Source organism: Trichosurus vulpecula, chromosome 4, assembly GCF_011100635.1.
Source record: "Trichosurus vulpecula isolate mTriVul1 chromosome 4, mTriVul1.pri, whole genome shotgun sequence".
In the NCBI taxonomy this organism is placed as follows: domain Eukaryota; kingdom Metazoa; phylum Chordata; class Mammalia; order Diprotodontia; family Phalangeridae; genus Trichosurus; species Trichosurus vulpecula.
In genome coordinates this window covers 404993025-405012898 of record NC_050576.1, presented here as the reverse complement: position 1 = coordinate 405012898, position 19874 = coordinate 404993025, and the positions used below count along the sequence as shown (strand labels likewise).

Below are 19874 nucleotides of genomic sequence, written 5' to 3'. Positions count from 1 at the left end.
TTTTCCTAAGAATTGCTTTGACTGCATCCCATGAGTTTTGGTTTATTGTCTCATTATTGTTGTTCCCATTAATGAAATTATTGATTTTTTTCTATGACTTATTGTTTGAACCACTCATTCTTTAAGATTATATTATTTAGTTTCCAATTAGTTTTTAACCTATCTTTCCATGGTCCTTTATTACAAGTAATTTTTATTCCATCATGATCTGAAAAGGATGCATTTCATATTTCTGCCTTTCTGCACTGCGTTGTAATGTATGCCTCACATGGTCAATTTTTTGTAGGTGCCTTATACCTCTGAGAAGAAAAGCATATTTCTTTCTACACTCATTCAATTTTATCCAGATGCCTACCATATCTAACTTTTCTAAAATTCTATTCACCTCCTTAACTTCTTTCTTATTTCTTTTGTGGTTAGATTTATCTAGTTCAGACAGAGGGAGGTTGAAGTCCTCACTAGTATAGTTTTGCTTTAACTCATTTAACTGCTCCTCTAAGAATTTAGATGCTATGCCACTTGGTGCATATATGTTTAGTATTGACATTACTTCATTGTTCAGGATACCTTTTAGCAATATGTAGTTTCCTTCCTTATCTCTTTTAATTAGGTCTATTTTTGCTTTTGCTTTGTCTGAGATCAGGATTGCTACCCCTCCTTTTTTTATTTCAGCTGAAGCATAGTATATTCTGCTCCACCCTTTTACCTTTGCTCTGTGAATATCGCTCTGCTTCAAATTTGTTTCTTGTAAACAGCATATTATAGGTTTATGGTTTTTAATCCACTCTGCCATCAGCTTCTATTTTAAAGCAGAGTTCATACCATTGGCAATCACAGTTATGATTACTACCTGTGTATTTCCCTCCATCCTACTTCCCCCCTGTTTATACTTTTCTCTTTCCTTTCACTCTGTGCCTCTTCACCAGTTTTTTGCTTCTTACCACTGCTTTCCTCAATCTGCCCTCCCTTCTATCTACCACTTTTTCCTTTTCTTTCCCCTTTCTCCTCCTACTTCCCTATAGGGTAAGATAAATTTCTATATCCAACTGAGTAGGACTTGAATCTAGTCTTTCTGACTGAGGCCAGCTCTAAAGTCATTACCTGACATCTGCCTCTCTAAGATGGTGAGGTGACTCAAAATCATGAGAGCATTCTATGGGGGAAGGAAAGAAGGTATTTAGCCTGGAGAGAAAAATTAGGTGAAATGTGATTGCTATCTTCAGATGTTCAAAGAGCCAATATGTAGGAGAGTTAGGCCTAAGTTGCTTATCTCTAGAGTGTTGCTGTTGTTTGTTCTTCATTCTAGAAGAAGACCATGGCATCAGAGAGGTGATGCCATGACATGCAAGTGAATTGGATTTAAGTTAGGGAGGGCCGTGCAAAGTCACCAGTCTCACTTTCTCCTCAGGAGCCATTTGGGTCCAGTGGGCAGATCGGGATCAGGACAGCTGGAGATGACCTAGGATGAAGCTTTTCAAGTTAGGGTCTTTAACAGGTCTCAGTTTGAATGTAGAACAAAGATGAATATTTAGAAGTTTTTTCCTGAGATGCAGATTTCAGCCAAAAATGAGAAAAATCTCCTAACCATGTACAGCTACTCCAAAATGGAATGGATTACTTTGGCAAATAATTATTTCACTGTCACTGTAATGTCTCCAAGCTATGACTAGATAGCCATTTTTAGATTTGACATAGACAGGATTCATGTTCTAGGTAAGGTGTTTGAATAAGTGACTTGTAAGTTTCCTATAAGTTTTAAGAGTTTTCTGTTTTAAAGGATAAATATTTTTAATTATGAGCTTTTTTTTTTAACAAGGCAGAAGTTTCTTATCAAGCATTCCTTAAAGTCAGCATTACCTGTCATATTCCAGAATGTCCTCATGAATTTAAAAAAAATAGCATACCCTTTTATTCCTCATCAGGACATTGTTCAACTAATCTTCCCCTCTATCCTTCTGTGTTTTGTACTTAGTCTTCCTGATGCTAAATCAAATGAGATATCCACTATACCTCTGACCTCAAAAAGTACCCTATTATGCCACTTGGCCTTTAATAATCCATGCAGTCTTGTATATATTTAAAATGATAGGCTAAATTCAATAAATTTGTGTTGAATACCTAATATGTGAAGGACATTTTTTCTGTAAATGCTAGGCTATGAAACAAGATTCTTAAAACATATGAGATAATAAAGTATTTGTTTTCATCATTTGTTTTGTTTTTACATGCAATGTAAATGGGTGAATGGAGACCATTTGTCTTTTTATGCAGGGTTTTAATCCAGGCATATGAATTTGATGTAATGATCCTGATTCTTTACTTACTCAGGGACAATTATTTGATGGCTTTTATATTGTTGTTTTTTAGCTTTCCAGTTATGTCGAACTCTTCAGTACCTCTTTTGGGGTTTTTTTGGCCAAGACACTGGAATGGTTTGTCATTTCCTTCTCCAGCTCATTTTACAGATGAGGAAGTTGAGGCAAACAGGGTTAAGTGACTTGCCCAGGGTCACACAGCTAGTATCTGAATACAGATTTGAACTCAGAAAGACGATACTTCCTGAATCGAGGCCAAAGGCTCTAACCACTACGATACCTAGCTTCCCATATGATGGCTAGCTTAACCCATTTGGAAAGATGCTAGGTTTAATGATTTCATGGGCACCTATCAATATACATTTACAACATCACTTTAGGGATACCTAGCCAGCCTGAAAGAATTTAGGCCTCTTCCAATTAGTGACCTAAAGTTAGAATTAAGAGCCTGTTCCAATCTGAACAACTTCCCCCATGTTGCTTCGCAATTTAGGCCTGAGCCTGATAGTCCCTGAAATGCCTCACCTAGAAAAAAATATTTATTTAATACTCATGTGATTACGACAGGCCTGACAAAGGCTACCTAAATATCCCTTCTTCTCTGGCATTTTACCATCTAGAATACAGAATCCTGGCTACTGCTACTTTGAAGATATTATGTTAGCATTTGAAAGTGTGAGCAGTTTGAAAGTCTGGCATAAGGCAATCTATTTGTGGCCAGGGTGTGCTTTAAAAGGCGTTCTCATTGTTGTGGAAGTTAGATGTATCCCTGAGTTACTGGCACCTGTCTTGCTAAATCATCATGGGGAAGAAAAGGAAACCTTTTGACTGATACTGGATTGTGTAAAAATCCCTCATAATTTAATGTTGCATGGCACTTTGACCCTAAGCAGTTTTTATTGAACTGCAGGAGGAACAAAAGAAGGAAATACTCCATCACTTTGTAAATGTTGACCATTGCAGACAGCGCTTAATGACTGCAGAAAGTCACTTCCAGTATATTGAAATGTCTCGGCCTTGCCTCAAATCTTTGTGCCTCTATTCAGATAGCAAAGAATAGAGTTCCTGTAAGATGGGGCAGTGAAGCTCATTTTGCAAATAAACAGTCGCTTTGACCTTGTACAGGCGAATAGGTCTTGTCAAGGCTGGAATAGCTGGGCCAGGAAATCATCTGTTTAGTCAGTGCTGGTTCAGGTCATTGCTTTGTGTTTATGGCTGGGAACTGGTGATTTTGCTCTTATAGAGGGCTGAAGATCTGAATACTAAGAGGTCTCTATTTACCAACAGCCTTATTTTTTTTAATTTAAATTTAATTCAGACTGAAATGAACCATTTAACCCTTAATTAGTACCATGTTTTCCTCTCAAAGTCAAATACATTAGTCAACTGTAGACAAAATCCACTTTGCAATTGAAAGGCCAGCTCCTTTCTTTCAACAGTAACTACCCTGGTTTACTAACTGCATTTGTTTTCCTTTCGCCAGGGTAACTTTACCCATTCTCCATATCTGTAGTGTTTAATCCCATCAATTATGGCTCACGAAACTGCCTTTTTTTAAAGAAAAAATAAGGCTAAGAATGTATCTTGATGTTCTTTTTAAGTATTAAAGGCATGAGTAGTATTTTTAATGTCACTTATTTCACCTATCTCCTATTTCACAGACAGTAGTTTACAAAATTCTCTTTTTTCAAGATACTCACTGGTTTTATGCTTCACTCTCTTCCCCTGTATCAGTGACACACATCCATTTCTTACTGCACTGTACCATTTCAAAATTTTGGAATTGGTAGATTTATTCCTTCTTAATTCCAATTGATTAGGATTAAACACAAATTAAATTAAACACAAATATGTGTTTGTTCATTTTACTTTCCTTTTAAATATGGAAGAAATATGTGCATTTAATAAATTGCTCAGTGATGTATACCAGAACTTGTCCTTCTGGGCATACCATCTACCAACTTAGTAATTGCAGTAGACAAATAGGAAGTTAACCAAACAGGAGGATAATCAAAACTATGACAGTAGAAGTGTGACACTTTGTATTCTGTTTACTGAGATTATCAAAATCTCTCTAGTTTCGGCACACCACCAAGAATCATTTGCCCTAAGAGAAGGCAAAATCCTCTTTATCTTAATAAAAAGAATTCCCATGAATTTTATTGGATTTAGTGTTTATAAATACTTTAGAGAAGTGTATATGATAAAGTATAGTATGATACATTCAAGTTTGTAATAATATCACACATATAGATGCATGGAAAACAAATTTATGTGACTTTTAAATATGCAGTGTCTTAAAATATTAGGCACTGAAAAGAACCCCAGATCTTTTACCCCTTTCTAAATTTTTTTTTTTTTGCAAAAAGTTAGAGGACATAACATATGGCACTTATGCCTAAATTGGAAATGAAGTAGTACATATCCTGTAATTTAAAATAATAATAATAATTCATATTTATAAACTCCTTAAGTTGGGCAGAGCACTTTGTTTTTATTATATCACTTGGTTATCACAACAACCTTATAAGTTAGATACTATTTTTATCGCCATTTTACAGATGAAGTAATGATTAGCTCTTCCAACTTATCTCTTGGAGTAGGCTTTTAGATAAAGGTGCCCTTCACTTCAGAATGATTTATCTATACCCAGAGGACAAAAAAGTAGATGTCATTTGTTTTTATACAAAGAGAGACACATACCAGCATCAATGGGTCTCTCTTTTTTTTTTTTTTGGAGCAGTGAAAGCAGGATAATTGGTTAAGTGACTTGCCCAAAGTCACACAGCTAGTGTGTCACATGTCTGTGGCTGGATATGAACTCAGGTCCTCCTGACTCCAGAGCCAGTGCTCTATTGTGCCACCTAGCTGCCCACAATAGGTCTCTTCTCTCAATCCTCTGGGACACTAGGATAGCTTCTGCCTGTCCTCCTGTAATATCAATTAAGTTGGGTGTCTTCGATTGAGTCTTACTAGGTGCTAAACCCCAGGCCCAAACCCCTGTCTACTAGGTGCTAAGTCTATGCGGGCGTGAAGCCCTCAGGGTCCTAAGGGGAGTTGCTATGACCAGAGTCAATAGTAGGAGCCTAGGTTCTGGTTGCGCAGATGACGTTTGATGATGGCTAAAGGGAACAGACCTATTTGCGGGGGGCTCTCACTCTTGAAGGTGTGTTGATGTGGAGACTCTGGGCAGCTGTAGTTAAGAGTCCCCCAGTTTGTAAACCCGGAGGTTCAGACTTTGTTAAACCCTGGTAACTACGCATTGAGATTTGAATCAGACAAGGTCTGTCTGTTGATGTTTGTAAGTTCAGGGCGCTGGCGTTTTCCCCTGAACAAAGTGAATGATATTTGTATGTTCGATTAAATTGAGATTGTTAACCCCTTCATGTTACTTTCCTTAGTAAAGCAGATCAAAGAACCTGTGTTGGCAGCTTTCTGGGTGCTGGTTGTTGGCAGGTCTTCCACCCCCACCGCAGCTGCTAGCCGGATTGTTAATTATACCTCCCTACCCTCCCCACCTTTGAACAAGAAGAGTTATACTCCTTAGTACAGCTTCCCCACCCCAGGGAGATTTTATCAACTCAGCTTCAGGCCTTACCCTGGATAGATTCAAACCGGGAGTTCTGGCCACCCCTTTAAAAGGCTTAATAAGTCTCACTACTAAGTTGTGCCATCATCATTTTCAACTAGTATAGAAAATCCTGGTGTGAACAGAAAAGTGGTGATAGCTTATTAAGAAATATTATAATCAATGTAATCACCCCTTTTTGTTCCTGTCCTGAAGGTGACAGTCATGAATAATCTTTATCAGTCTGACAAGTTGTACTGTTTGTACAGTGCCTGACTGTACTGTCACAGTACTGTTAGTCATGTCTGACTCTTTGTGATTCCATATGGGGTTTTCTTGGCAAAGATAGGGGAGTAATTTGACATTTCCTTCTTCAGTGGATTATAGCAAACAAAGGTTAACTGACTTGCCCAGGGTCACACAACTTGTGAGATTGGAATTCAGAGCTTGATTCCAGTACCGGCTCTTTATCCGCTGAGCCACCTAGCTGTCTCCACTCTTACATTTGCTCTCATTGTTCAATCGTTTCAGCTGTGTCTCACTCTTCCTGACACCATTTGAGGTTTTTTCTTAGCCAAGATAATAGAATAGTGTGTCATTTCCTTCTCCCCCTCATTTTTACAAATGAGGAGCTAAGGCAAACAGGGTTGCTCAAGGTCACACAGCCAGTAGGTATCTAAGGCTGAATTTGAATTCTTGAACATGAGTCTTCCTAATTCCAAGGCTAGTGCTCTATCTACTGTGCCACCTAGCTGCCCACTATTACATTACCTGAGGGTAAATATATGTTAGAATTTGGATAGTATAGTAGCCTCTATGGAACAAGAGAGTGGAGAGGAAATAAGAATTATTAAGTGCCTACTATGTGCTAGTCATTGAGCTAAGTGCTTTGCAAAGGAGAGACCATGATTACACTCATAGGGACTTGTCTCTTTATTTATTTATTCTGTGTGTGTATGTGTTTTAAATTCACATTTATTTTAATATATTTCTTTCTTGTGCTCTTATATTCTTTCATTCTTATATTCTTTCTTGTGCTCATTTATTCTTAATAACTTCATTGAACCTTCCCCTGAGTAATAAGGACGATGTCGTAGAAAGAGTACTGAATTAGATATCATAAAACCTGGGTTCTACTGAACTTTGAGTAAGCTACTTCAATTCTCTACACCCAAGTTTCCTGTCCTTTAAAATCTAGATCAGGTGCTATAAAATCTTTGCTAAATCAGGATTTCCATTTAAAATAGAGGGCTACACAATCACAAATGCACATGTAAGAATTATGTGATTTTTAAAATTGTAAATGCATGATTTATGCTGTGAAAAATATCAGAGAAAAAGAGGGAACCTGGTCATTTATCAGGATCAAGGAATAAAACACGGACAATACAAGTGTTGCATTTGTATATAAACAATATTAAAAGAACTCAAGAAAGTCATCCAATTCATTGGTCAGACACTCCACTGAGGATTTATTGACAGATACGCCCAAAATTGCAAAGGAGATAGAGTAAGGTTGCAGACTGTCCTTGTTGAGGATTCATGGTTCCATTAAACGCAACATTATATATTTAGAGCTGGAAGGACCTTTGAGGACATATAGTTTTAACTCCTTCATTTTATGCTTGAGGAAACTGAGATCCAAATACATTAAATGACTTGCTCAAGGCCAAATACACAGAAAAGAGATAGAGCCACCATACAGTGCTTCTTCCCACTGCATAAAGATGAAGTATATAAAAACAATGGTATCCTGTTAACTCTTTTAAAATGTGAATTATTTTAAAGTTATGACAAAAAATACTTAAAAGAAGCCAAAAAGGTACATATGTTTAATCTACCTTTTGAGCTCTGCCAAAGGCTTGAAAAAGATTCAAAGGGAGATCAGAGATCACTAAATTGTATTTTCCCAAGTTATTTTTAAGCTGTAAGGTAGTTTCAGTCTTGGGGAAAGCTATTTAGGGCTCTGCTGACCATGACCTTGGTCATGGAGTTCGGGGACAGCATAAATGGAAGCCAAGCAAGAAGGTATGGGATAGATGATATTATGGATTGGAAATTCTGGTGCAGGACAAGGGAGAGTGGATGAGACACAACTAGCTGCTGTGATAAGTCCTCAGCCAGGGAGCTAAAGATAATTCAAGCATGAACTATGTAATTTGTTGAGACCTACACTGCTATTCCAGCTCAGGCCTGGGATCAAGAACTGTGAAGGTCCTCCCCCAATCCTCTTTACTTCTTTCCTGAGAGGATGCAATGTATTGCTTATTTTTTAAACCCTATCATTTCCCTCTGGGCTTGGGAGTCATTAACCTTTATTCTAAATGTTTATTTCTTTTCTTAGATCAGTAAATATGATAAAGCTGCTGACTAAGAGAATAGAATCTTAGTTAATGGGTACAAACATGGAGTAGGAGACAGAAACAGACAGAAAGACAGACAAGAAAGATATATAAAGACACAGACAGTGACACCGAGACAGGGAGAGAGGGAGGGAGAGAGAGTGTGGGGGAGAGAGAGAGAGAGAGAGAGAGAGAGAGAGAGAGGGAGGGAGAGAGAGAGAGAGAGAGAGAGAGAGAGAGAGAGAGAGAGAGAGAGAGAGAGAGAGATAGAGAGGGAGAGAGAGAGGATGGATTATCCATTCCAAAGATGACATGCATTAATTGATTCTAAGACTTAGGAGTTATACTTTGGATCCATTAGGGCAAATTGAATTGTTTTGTATGAGCATGGCAAAGAATCTGAAATCATCCATACCTCAGAAATAAAATCACAAGGCAGTAACTGTCCCTTCTTAAGAACAGAACAGGATATAAGCATTTTTTTTTAAAATTCCCTTTTAAGTGGGGCAGAGCCAAGATAGTGAAGTAAAGGCAGAGATTCACCTGAGCTCTCCTCTAAAGCCTTCCAAATACCTTTAAAAACTTACTCTAAACAATTTGTAGAGTGGTAGAACCCACAAAAAGTTGAAGTGAAACAAATTTCTGGGCCAAGACAATTTGGAAGTTCGACAGGAAAGATCTGTTTCAGCAGGGTGAGAGAGTAGATCAGTCTGGTGCAGGCTGCATCAGAAAACCCAGAGCAGGCTTTGGGAGTAATTGAATCTGCAGTGGCAATGGTTGCTTCCAGAGCTCTCAGCCCACAGATAGTAATGGGATCAAACAACTGGTCAGAAGGAGATTACAGGTATCTTTTTGCTAGCACTGAAGCAGGACTCTGCTGCTTTACCCATACTCAGATCCAGGTTGCAGGGTCTAAGGATGAGGAGGAACACTAGCACAGCATAGCTTGTGGTCACAGTGGAGCTGGAGATCCTCCTCACAGTTACAGGGCAGAAAAGAGTGCATGTGGTCACTCATGGACCAGAACATAGGCCAGGAGAGTGGTAAACACCTCTTCTTAGATCATATCACCTTGGAAGAACTGAAAACTTACATGTCCCTAGATGTATCTCTGAAAAGAACAGCACAAAACTCCCGAAGCTCATGACAGCGTGCCCTCTACCCTGGAAGCAGAGCCCTACTTTAATAAAGACTTAAAAGTCAAATAATAGGCTGGTAAAGTGAGCAAACAACAGGAAAAACTCTACTTATAGATAGTTACCATGGTGACAAGGAAGATCAAAACACACATTCAAAAGAAGACAAGAAAGTCAAAGCTCCTACATCCAAAGCCTCTAAGAAAAATATGATTGCTCTCAGGCCATGGAAGAGTTCAAAAAGGATTTGGAAAAGCAAGTAAGAGAGATAGAGGAAAAATTGGGAATAGAAATGAGAGTGATGCAAGAAAATCATGAAAAAGGAGTCAACAGCTTGCTGAAGGAGACACCCAAAAATACTGAAGAAAATAACACCTTAAAAACAGAACAGACCAAATGATGAAAAAGGTCTGAAAGTCAATGAGGAGAAGACTGCCTTAAAAAGCCAAATTGGCCAAAATAAAAAGGGTGTCCAAATGCCCACTGAAGAAAATCATCACTTGAAAATTAGAATGCAGCAAATGGAAGCTAATGACTTCATGAGATATCCAGAAATAATCAAACAAAATCAAAGGAATGAAAAAAATAGAAGACAATGTGAAACATTTCATTGGAAAAAAACAACCAACCTTGAAAATAGATCTAGGAGGAAGAACTGAATAATTATTGGACTACTTGAATGTAAAGGTAAAAAAAAGAGCCTAGGCATAATTTTTCAAGAAATTATCAAGGAAAATGACTCTGATATCCTAGAACCAGAGGGTAAAAGAGAAATTGAAAGAATCCACAGTTCACCTCCTGAAAGAGATCCTCAAATGAAAATTGCCAAGAATATTGTAGCCGAATTCCAGAGTTCCCATGCCAAGGAGAAAATATTGCAAGCAGAAAGAAACAATTCAAATAGTGTGGAGCCACAGTCAGGGTAACACACGATTTAGCAGCTTCTACATTAAAAGATCAATGGGCTTAGAATATGATATTCTGGAAGGCAGAGGAGCTAGGATTAAAACCAAGAATCATCTACCTAGTAAAATGGAATATAATCCTTCAGGGGAAAAATGGACATTCAACGACATAGACAATTTTCAAGCATTCTTGATGAAAAGACCAGAGCTGAATAGAAAATTCAAATTTCAAATACAAGAGTGAAAAGGAGCATAAAATGGTAAACAGGAAGGGGAAATCATAAAGGACTTAGTAAGGTTAAACTGTTTACATTCCTACATAGGAGGATGGTATTTGTAACTCATAAGAACTTTCATATTATTAGGGTAGTTAGAAAGAGTATATATAGAGAGTGGACACAGTTGTGAGTTGAATGTGAAAGGATGAGATATAAAAATAAAACTAAGGAGTGAGAAAGAGAAAAGGAGAGGTAGAATGCTTTGAATTATTTCCAATAAAAGAGACCAAAAAAGGTTTCACAGTGGAGGGGAAGAAGGACTAATTGTGAGGGAGTGAGTGAACCTTACTCTCACCAGAATTGGCTCAAAGAAGCAGTAACATACACACTCAATTGGGCATAGAAATATATCTTACCCTACAAGAAAGTAGGAGGGGAAGGGGATAAGAGAGTGGGGGTGATGATAGAAGAGAGGGAAGATTGGGGTAGCGGGTAGTCAGAAGCAAAACACTTTTGATGAGGAAATGGAGCTAAATACAGTTAGTAATAGTAACTGTGGAAACATTTTGAAGCAAGGTTCTGTGATAAAGGCCTTAATTCTCAAACATATAGAAAACTGAGTCAAATTTATAAAAAAGAGCCATTCCCCAATTGATAAATGATAAAAAGATATGATAAGTTTTCAGATGAAGTAATCAAAGCTATCGATAGCCATATGCAAAAAAAATAATTTAAATCATTATTGATTGGAAAAATGCACATTAAAATAATTCTGAAGTACTACCTCATACCTACTAGATTGGCTAATGGAACAGAAAAGGTAAACAACAAATGTTGGAGGGGGTGTGGCAAAAATGAGACATTAATGCACTGTTGGTGGAATTGTGAACTGATTCAACCATTCTGTAGAGCGAATAGGAATTATTCCCAAAGGGCTATAAAACCATTCATTCCTTTCAACCTAGCAATACTACTACTAGGTCTGTATCCAAAGAGAGATAATAATACCAAAAAGGAAAGGGACTTATACATTTAAAAATATTTATAGTAGTTCTTTTCTGGAGGTAAGGAATTAGAAATTGAAAGGATACCCATCAATTGGGGAATGACTGAACAAATTCTGGTATGTGATCATGATGGAATAATATTGTACTATAAGAAATGATGAGCAGTTTGCTCTCAGCAAAACCTGGAAAGACTTACATGAGCTAAGGCAAAATAAAATGTACTGTTTACAAAGTAATAGCAATATTGTAAGATGATCAACTGTGAATGACTTATCTATTCTCAGCAATACAATAATCCAAGACAACTCTGAAGGACTTAGGAGGAAAAATGCTGTTCATCTCCAGAGGAAGAATTGATGGTGTCTGAATAAAGATTGAAGCAAACTTTTTTTTTACTTTATTTTTCTTGAGTTTTTTTAAGATGTATAGGGAGGAAGAGAGAGAATTTGGAACCCGAAGGTTTCAAAACCAATGTTAAAATTTGTTTTTACATGTAACCAATACCAAAATTAAATACCAAACTAAAAAATACCAAATTAAAATACCAAAATTAAAAATACCAAATTAAATACCAAATTAAAAAAAAAGAAATTCCCTTTTGGTGTCCACCATTATTTATGTCCTGGTTTTAGACAGAAAACCATTTGGCTGAATGTCTAGGGACTTTGTGAAGAGATAGGCAGTGAACTCTCTTGGCATGTTTTTAACAGGTGCTTTGGCTTGAAAAATGATTGACAGCTCAACTTGCCTTGTTCCCGAGTTCCATCTTACACATATATTTATGAATAGGTATATGTATGTATATATTTATGTGCTTATAATATGACTACTAGGCTATATTTAGCTAAAAGCTAAAAAATCTTTTAACTTGCTTTTTCCTAAAAATGATTTGAAGACTACCTCTATAATATGTTGGTTTTCTTACAAGTATTTATTCAAAAGATGGTTTTCTTTTTCCTTTAGAACTTGTTAGAATAACATATTAATATTTATACTGATAAATATTATATGTATTCACTGCTTTTGTTGTTAAGAAAAAACAATATGCCAAGATTTCCCACCTGGATTGTTGAGTAAATATATACCCTCCTACTATTACATACAGAATCTAGGGAAGACTGTGTTCAAAATTATAACACGTGATGGGAGAATAACTTAACTTCTGAATGTCCTTTTTTCCAGAGTCCTCAAAATGTTCCCTTTAGATATGGTGCAGCTTCTCTGCATTGTTCTTTGTAGAGCCTTAAATGTGCATTCAGTCTGTCTTTGGCTCCCAGTATTGAACTTGGATATTGTAGGAAAGCTGCTTAGGATGCTGATGGGAAAATGGGAAGTACAAAATTCTCCTAAACTTACGAAATTCTCTAGGTTTTCTTTTGGCCAGTATTATGGAGAATACTTGGGCCAGGACTGAAGTGCTTCTGTCTCTCCTGAAGTGATTTTACTCAGGAATAGCTCTTTCTGCTGCCAAACCCATGAATCTCCAATTCCAGTGAGCTTCTTGGTTTTACATAGACCCCAGGTAATATGACTGCCGGGTTTCTTTCACACTTAGTAAAATAGAGAGGTATGTCCTTACCTGAAATAGTTCAGGAATAATATATTTTCACTTTCTTTAGGTGGAATGGTTTGGTTTGACTGTTTTACTCGATGTACAGCCCCCCATCCTTAGACATTTTTGCTTATAACAGTTATTGAACCAGCATTCCATCCACCTCACTGTATTTTTATTTAGTAGGCATTTCTTATCTTGTCCATAAGAATCTCATGAGAAACTTTATAAAATTTCCCTGACCTAACCATGTAAAAATGCTATCAATTCAATAAAAATTGAGGTCCTACTAATGTGCCATACATTATATTAGGTTCAAAATCACAAGAGAATAGGTTATTCTGTAATGACATTCTAGATAATTTTAAACTGCCGTTCACAAACCATTGCTTTAATATGTTCGAGAAGTATTGGTCACGTAATTTCTCAGGTATATACGGAACTGAACCAAACTGGAGAATGGTTGAATAAGTTATCATATATGATTATGATGGAATACTATAAGGAATGACCATAAACGCTGTAAGAAATGACAAACAAAATGGTTTTTAAAACAAAACCCTGGGAAGACTTAAATGAACTGATACAAATTGAAGTGAACAGAGAACAGTATACATAGTTAATAGCAATATTTTAATGCTGAACAAATGAAATATTTAGCTACTCTGATCAAGATGATGACCTAAGACAATTCCAAAGGATCCATGAGGAAATGTGCTATCCACCTCTAGAGAGAGAATCGATGAACTCTCAGTGCAGATTGAAGCATGCTTTTTTCATTTTCTTTATTTTTATTCCTTTTTTTGCAATTTGGCTAATATGGAAAGAAGTTTCACATAAAAAGACATAAAAATGAAAAAGAATTGTGGCCAGACTTGAAATCAAACTCTCAGACTCATTAGCCTTTAGTTTGAATAATTTCCCTTTTCCCTACCCCTTTCATTCATTCATTCTGTCTCTCAGCCTCTCCTCCCCCCCTTCATACACACACACACACACACACACACACACGCATGCACGCACATGCTCACACACACGCTCATACACACACAAATGGCATCAATGTGTTCGTATCATTAGTCTTACTACGTGTCTACCATTCTCCACAATTTTACAAGAATCATTGAGTGGCTCGGCAATCATATCTTCAAGGTGGTTTTATTTTTTTTTAGTGAAGGAATTCCTTATTATTTCATAATCATATTCCAATTATAAATCACATCTTACCTCATGTCATGGATATCTTTGAAATCAAATGCATTTCCTTGTTGTCTTGTTTTATAATTACTTCATATGTGTAAGATGCCTCAATTAAATATAATAACTAACTTAAAGGAAGATATATCATGTCTTACACTTTTTTCATTTATCAACATTGTTCAATCATAACAATCAATAATAAAGATATCTTTTTGAGTCAGTTTTTGAATTTCAGATCATAAGTACCCAAAACAAGAACAGCAGTCAGACACATATAGTAAGCCCCAAATCTGAGATATACAGCGTTGTTGCTGTTGTTCTGTGCCAGGCTGTGAGCTCAATTGAGGTTTTCTTGTCAAAGATACTGGGAGTGGTTTGCCATTTCCTTTTCCAACTCATTTTACAGATGAAAAACTGAGGCCAAAAGTGTTAAGTGACTTACCTAGGGTCACACTGCTAGTAACTCTATTAGAACTCAGAAAGATGGATTTTCCTGACTTCAGGCCTGATACTCTATCCACTGTGCCACCTCACTGCCCATACAGGATTATACATAATTTCTACAGCAATTTGAGAAAAAGAGCATCAAAAAAGAGGAACTTTTTCCTCCTTATCCTATGTCCTCTTTAAAACAAACAAACACCATTCTGATGGTTATGAACCACATCAGCCTTGTAGACTGTCCCCTAAATTCCAAGATGCCCATTTCATATAAGCTATGAATTAATGCCAATCAGGAAGAATCAAGAACCCAAAAGACCTTAAAAAGCTAGAACAATGGACAGAAACCAAGATTAAATTTAATAGGAACAAATGTAAGGTCCTATATTGGGAATGATAAAAATCAGCTTTATCAATACTAAATGGAAACATATGGTTTGAATGCTATTTTTGAAAAAGAAATGGAAATTTTAGGGGACTTTAAGTCTATTGTGAGTTAGCAGTATAGCATTGTAGCTAAAAGAGTTAAGACAAGATTTTGACTACAGTAGTAGAAGTATAGTGTTCAGGGAAAAATGTTGGAATAATCCTACTTTTCTCTGCAATGGTCAGACCTCAGTTGAGTTATTATATTCAGTTCTGGGTACTGACTGGAGCGTTATGTTCAGTTGTATAAAGTAGATGGCTTAGGGGTTGGGGGAAGGTAGGATAGGAGTCAGATCATGGAAGGTTTTATAAGGAGAGAAAGAGAAATAGACCCACCTATTATGAGAGTACATAGAAACTAAGGTGCCTTAGAACCCAGACAGTCTTTTGTCCTAGCATTGGGAAGGCCCAAAAATGATACCAAAAAGCTGAAACAGTCTTGAGGACAGTGAAGAAGATGGTTAAAGTAACTTAGCAATTTAGTGTAGAGGATATAAAATGGAAGGGTGTGGTAGTAATTAGATTTGAAGATCTTTCCCAACCATTAAAAGGCCATGTGACCTGCTTACATCACAGGAAGCCTAAGGTACATGTGGGAGGAGCTTCCTGACAGGAAAATGAAGTTATGTCACAGAAAACACTGAGAGGGAGAAAGAGAAAGATGTTATGGTTGCTGGTGGCTGCTAATGGCTGCCCTTGTGATTGTTAGAACTGAAGAGGCTGACTTAGTTGTAATGTGAGTTTGTTTTGGGGAAGACCCCAGCATGGGGTCAGAAACGTTTTTGGAATGATGAGTTTCCAGGCTGTTATATGATGTTTTAAGTTCCTTGCTGTTATGATAAAATGGCCTGACTGGCTGTGGGAGCTGAACATTTGGTTATGGTTATTTTCTGGTGTCTGAATAAATGTTATACTTCTTTTACCTTCCTTATGGAGAGTGTCTCATACTTTACAATACAGAGCTACACAGGCATATTCACGGTTATCATTGATGTTGTGTTTATTGCCATAGTGTTTCAAAGGGGACATAAATAACTGTCTTCAAGTATTTGAAAGATTGCCATGTTGATTTTCATGTTCCTCCTGGCACCAGGTGGCACATTTTGAAGTAACAGATAAAAGTTTTTAGAGAGATTGAGTTAAATTAGTATAAGTTCAGTTGTCTATTCAGTGAGGTACTACATTTCAAATCAGTTTAAGTCTCCAAGGAGAGGCTGTGTGACCACTTGTAATAGTTATAGAAGGCAATCTTTTTCAGGATAGATAACCTAGTAGTTTGTATGTAGTGGGTGCTTTAATATATGCAGATTGTATTAAATTAGACATCCTAGGAGGTCTATCATTATTGTAATAAAATGCAAACTCATGTGGTATAAATGATAAATTCAGTTGAGTTCAGATAAGGGAATGACCTAGATGACAAAATAGATTTTTCCCCAATATTGAGTAAAGCTATAAAAACACAAGGTGGAAATTTCTTTCTTCTCTGGTACCAAAACACTATGCTGTTGAGGTTTTAAAAGACTCCCTGCTAGTATTGAATTGTAAGCTCTTTTGAGGGCAGAGATTGTTATTTCAGCTTTGCATACCCTACATAAGAGCTTAGTAAATGATAGCTGAGTGAATTAAAAGAAGAAAAGTCATTTTTTTCATGCAAAGCTCCCATGGGATTAACAAAAAAGCATGTATGTTTTGTTTTACAGCTTGTCGACCAGGGTTCTACAAGGCCTCTGCTGGCAATTTGAAGTGTTCCAAGTGCCCGCCTCATAGCTCTACCCAGGAGGATGGTGCCATGGACTGCAGGTGTGAGAATAATTACTTCAGAGCAGACAAAGACCCTCCATCCATGGCTTGTACCCGTGAGTAGTTTTGCTGCAACCCATGACCCCATGTTTTGTTTGGTTTTCCTTTTTGTTTGTTTGGCTATTTTTTAAAATTTTCTCTTCTGGCTTGTTTCTTTATGTTATTCATGTGCAACTGAAGCTTCTTTCTGAATTTCTCTCTTCATGCCTGGCTCACCACATATGCAACATTTATCACAAAATGAATTTTACTGCAAAGCAATGGTCATATTAGTACCATCCCATTCCACTCCCCCTCCAAGAAAAAACCTAACAGCTTAATGCATGTTACAGAATTTACATTGGACAGGGTATGGAAACTTGTAGACCTGGAATTTATACTTTTAAGTTTACATTCACCCTGGCTGTTTTCTGTCAGAGTTCAGAAGGGAAAAAGAAAGGATTAAGATTGACAAACTAATACCAAAGTTGTCAAAATGACCCTTCACCTGGGAATTGAAATTAGCACTAATTTGTTTTATGTGGCTTTCTGAAAATTCTTCAGTTTGACTCAAGATTCCCAATTAGTAGATTGGGGAGGGCACTTATTCATCCAATGTCTCATATGGGCAGTTGATAGGCAGATAATATAGATAAGATAAGTATTTGCCATTGCCAGTTCCATTTGTAAATTTTCTGTTTCACATGTTGTACAAAAGAGAAGTGAAGCTTATTAATCTTTCCTATTGAACTACCTTGCAGGACCTCCATCAGCACCAAGAAATGTTATATCTAATATCAACGAGACCTCTGTTATACTGGACTGGAGTTGGCCCCAGGACACAGGAGGCCGCAAAGATGTGACCTTCAACGTTATATGTAAAAAATGTGGGGGGAGTGTTAAACAGTGTGAGCCGTGCAGTCCCAATGTTCACTTCCTGCCACGACAGTTTGGACTAACCAACACCACAGTGACAGTGGTAGACCTTCTAGCACACACTAACTATACATTTGAGATTGATGCAGTTAATGGAGTATCTGACATGAGTTCATCCCCAAGACAGTTTGCTGCAGTCAGCATAACCACCAATCAAGCTGGTAAGTGTCTTATAGTTTTCCTCTTATCCATTCCAAATTAAAATCAAGCAATGTACATCAGTCCAGAGAGAGAGGGGGGAGGGAGGGAGAGAGAGAGAGGGGGGGGAGATCATTTGAAAGGACCCCAGTGATGCATGAAACATTCAAATAATATTTCAGGTGGAATGTGACGTATGACCAGAATACTGTCACTTATGAGAAGTTTGTTTACAAGAATAGTCTAGACAGCTTCCTGATATAAATTGTTCAATGCTTTAACCCATGAGACCAGCCAACAATGTTTTATTTTTCCTATTTCCTAATCCACACTATGAGATTTGAAAATATGATCCCCCCACCCAGTGGTACAATATGATATCTTTCCTCACCTTCTCCCATAACAATTCCTCCCTTCCTTTCCCCATCATTTTCCCTTTTCTTTAGATATAGCAAGACTGCTTTTTTCTATTTTCTCATCTATCATATGTTCCAATCTCTGCTCTCTCTTCTAACCCTTTCTAATAAAATTGATACTGCTGTGTCCAAAATTATATATAGTTTTTAGCTGTGGATCTCTTCAAAGGTGAAAAGGTGTGATGTTTTCTTTGTGCTTTACGTAGAGTGTCTTTAGATTGACTGCAGTTTACTTTCATATAGTCATGAATGGTATTCTTACATTTTTTAAAAACTGAGTGTTTTATTATGCCAGGTGAATAATAAAGCATGTGAAAAACGTGAATAACTAAGCACACATAACAAAAGTACAGTTTTATAATAGAATAAAACTAGTAGAAATGTGAATCTTACATATATTTAATGTTATGCTTAGCCATTATTTTGTTCTATGTTAATTAGGCATAGTTGCGTTAATTTGCAAAGAGTCTACTTGTGAATCTCTCCTGTTGTGCAAGTGACAGATTCTTCTGAGCCTATTAGGTCAAATATATTCTCCCCCCTTCCCCAGCAGCATTAAAGAAGAGAGTGGAGAGCCCCATATATATGGAAAGAGACATTCTCTATACTCAAGTAAAAAATGTAGCGGTGAGTCAATAGAAGTACATGCTGCATCCCAGATAGGGCAAAATACAAGTGATTCCTTGGAATGAGGATAGTCAGTGCAAAGGGACCAAGACAAAGAACATTTTATCATGTGATGAACAAGAGGAAAGTCAGTGAAGCTGGATCATATAATATAGGATGTGTGTTAATGCATAATAAGGTTGAAAGGTAGGTTTGGGCCAGGTTGAGAAGGGCTTAGTAGTGGACCATCTCCTGCAGAGGCAAGGGGATTAGCTCCAACCCTCAGAGACTCAACTAAGAGGCTCTGTGATACCTGTGTAAATGATCAAAGGTCATTACCCTTCATTAAGACTATGTATGCTGGTGGGTGGGGTATGTGGAGATGCTAGAGCAGGGGAGAGGTGATTTACCACAGATTTTTGCAGTGCTTTCTCCCTGTCACCATGGCTGAGGTGTTAGAAGAAAGGGGAAGAACGTGACTTTTAAAGATATGTAGGTATTTCTCAATTTTTTTTTTCTTTTTTTAAACAAGAAATGAAATGATATAGCTGAAATTTCTCTCAGATTTTCCATTATATGTAATTTCTGCTGAGGTCAATAAGAATTTCAACCTTATTGACCCAATTATAATTTTACTATTTTCCAGTTTGACTATTTGAATGGTTTTGAAAGTCATTCTCTCTCACCCATCTAAATACTTAAGGCAGAATACAGAATAATGTGGAAATGAAATTGGCCTTAAAAAAGTTAACCTGTATTAAACTAAATAGCAGGACAGAAAAAGAAAAGCTTGTATTTTGGAGGAAAATTACTTTTTTCCCTTCTGTCTAAAGTTAAATTTTATGTTTAATTTTAAAAAATATCCTTACTCCAAAATGTGCAAGTA

At 36.9% G+C, this 19874-nt stretch overlaps 1 protein-coding gene across 1 annotated transcript in view; it reads left to right on the top strand.

Moving 5' to 3' along the window:
- The window catches only part of EPHA3 (EPH receptor A3), a 519117-nt gene that overhangs the window by 307721 nt on the left and 191522 nt on the right, over positions 1-19874 (top strand). Inside the window, exons 4-5 of the mRNA XM_036757104.1 lie at positions 16814-16969; positions 17654-17989. Coding sequence (XP_036612999.1) covers positions 16814-16969; positions 17654-17989 — 492 coding nt within the window. The remainder of the gene's footprint in view (positions 1-16813; positions 16970-17653; positions 17990-19874) is intronic.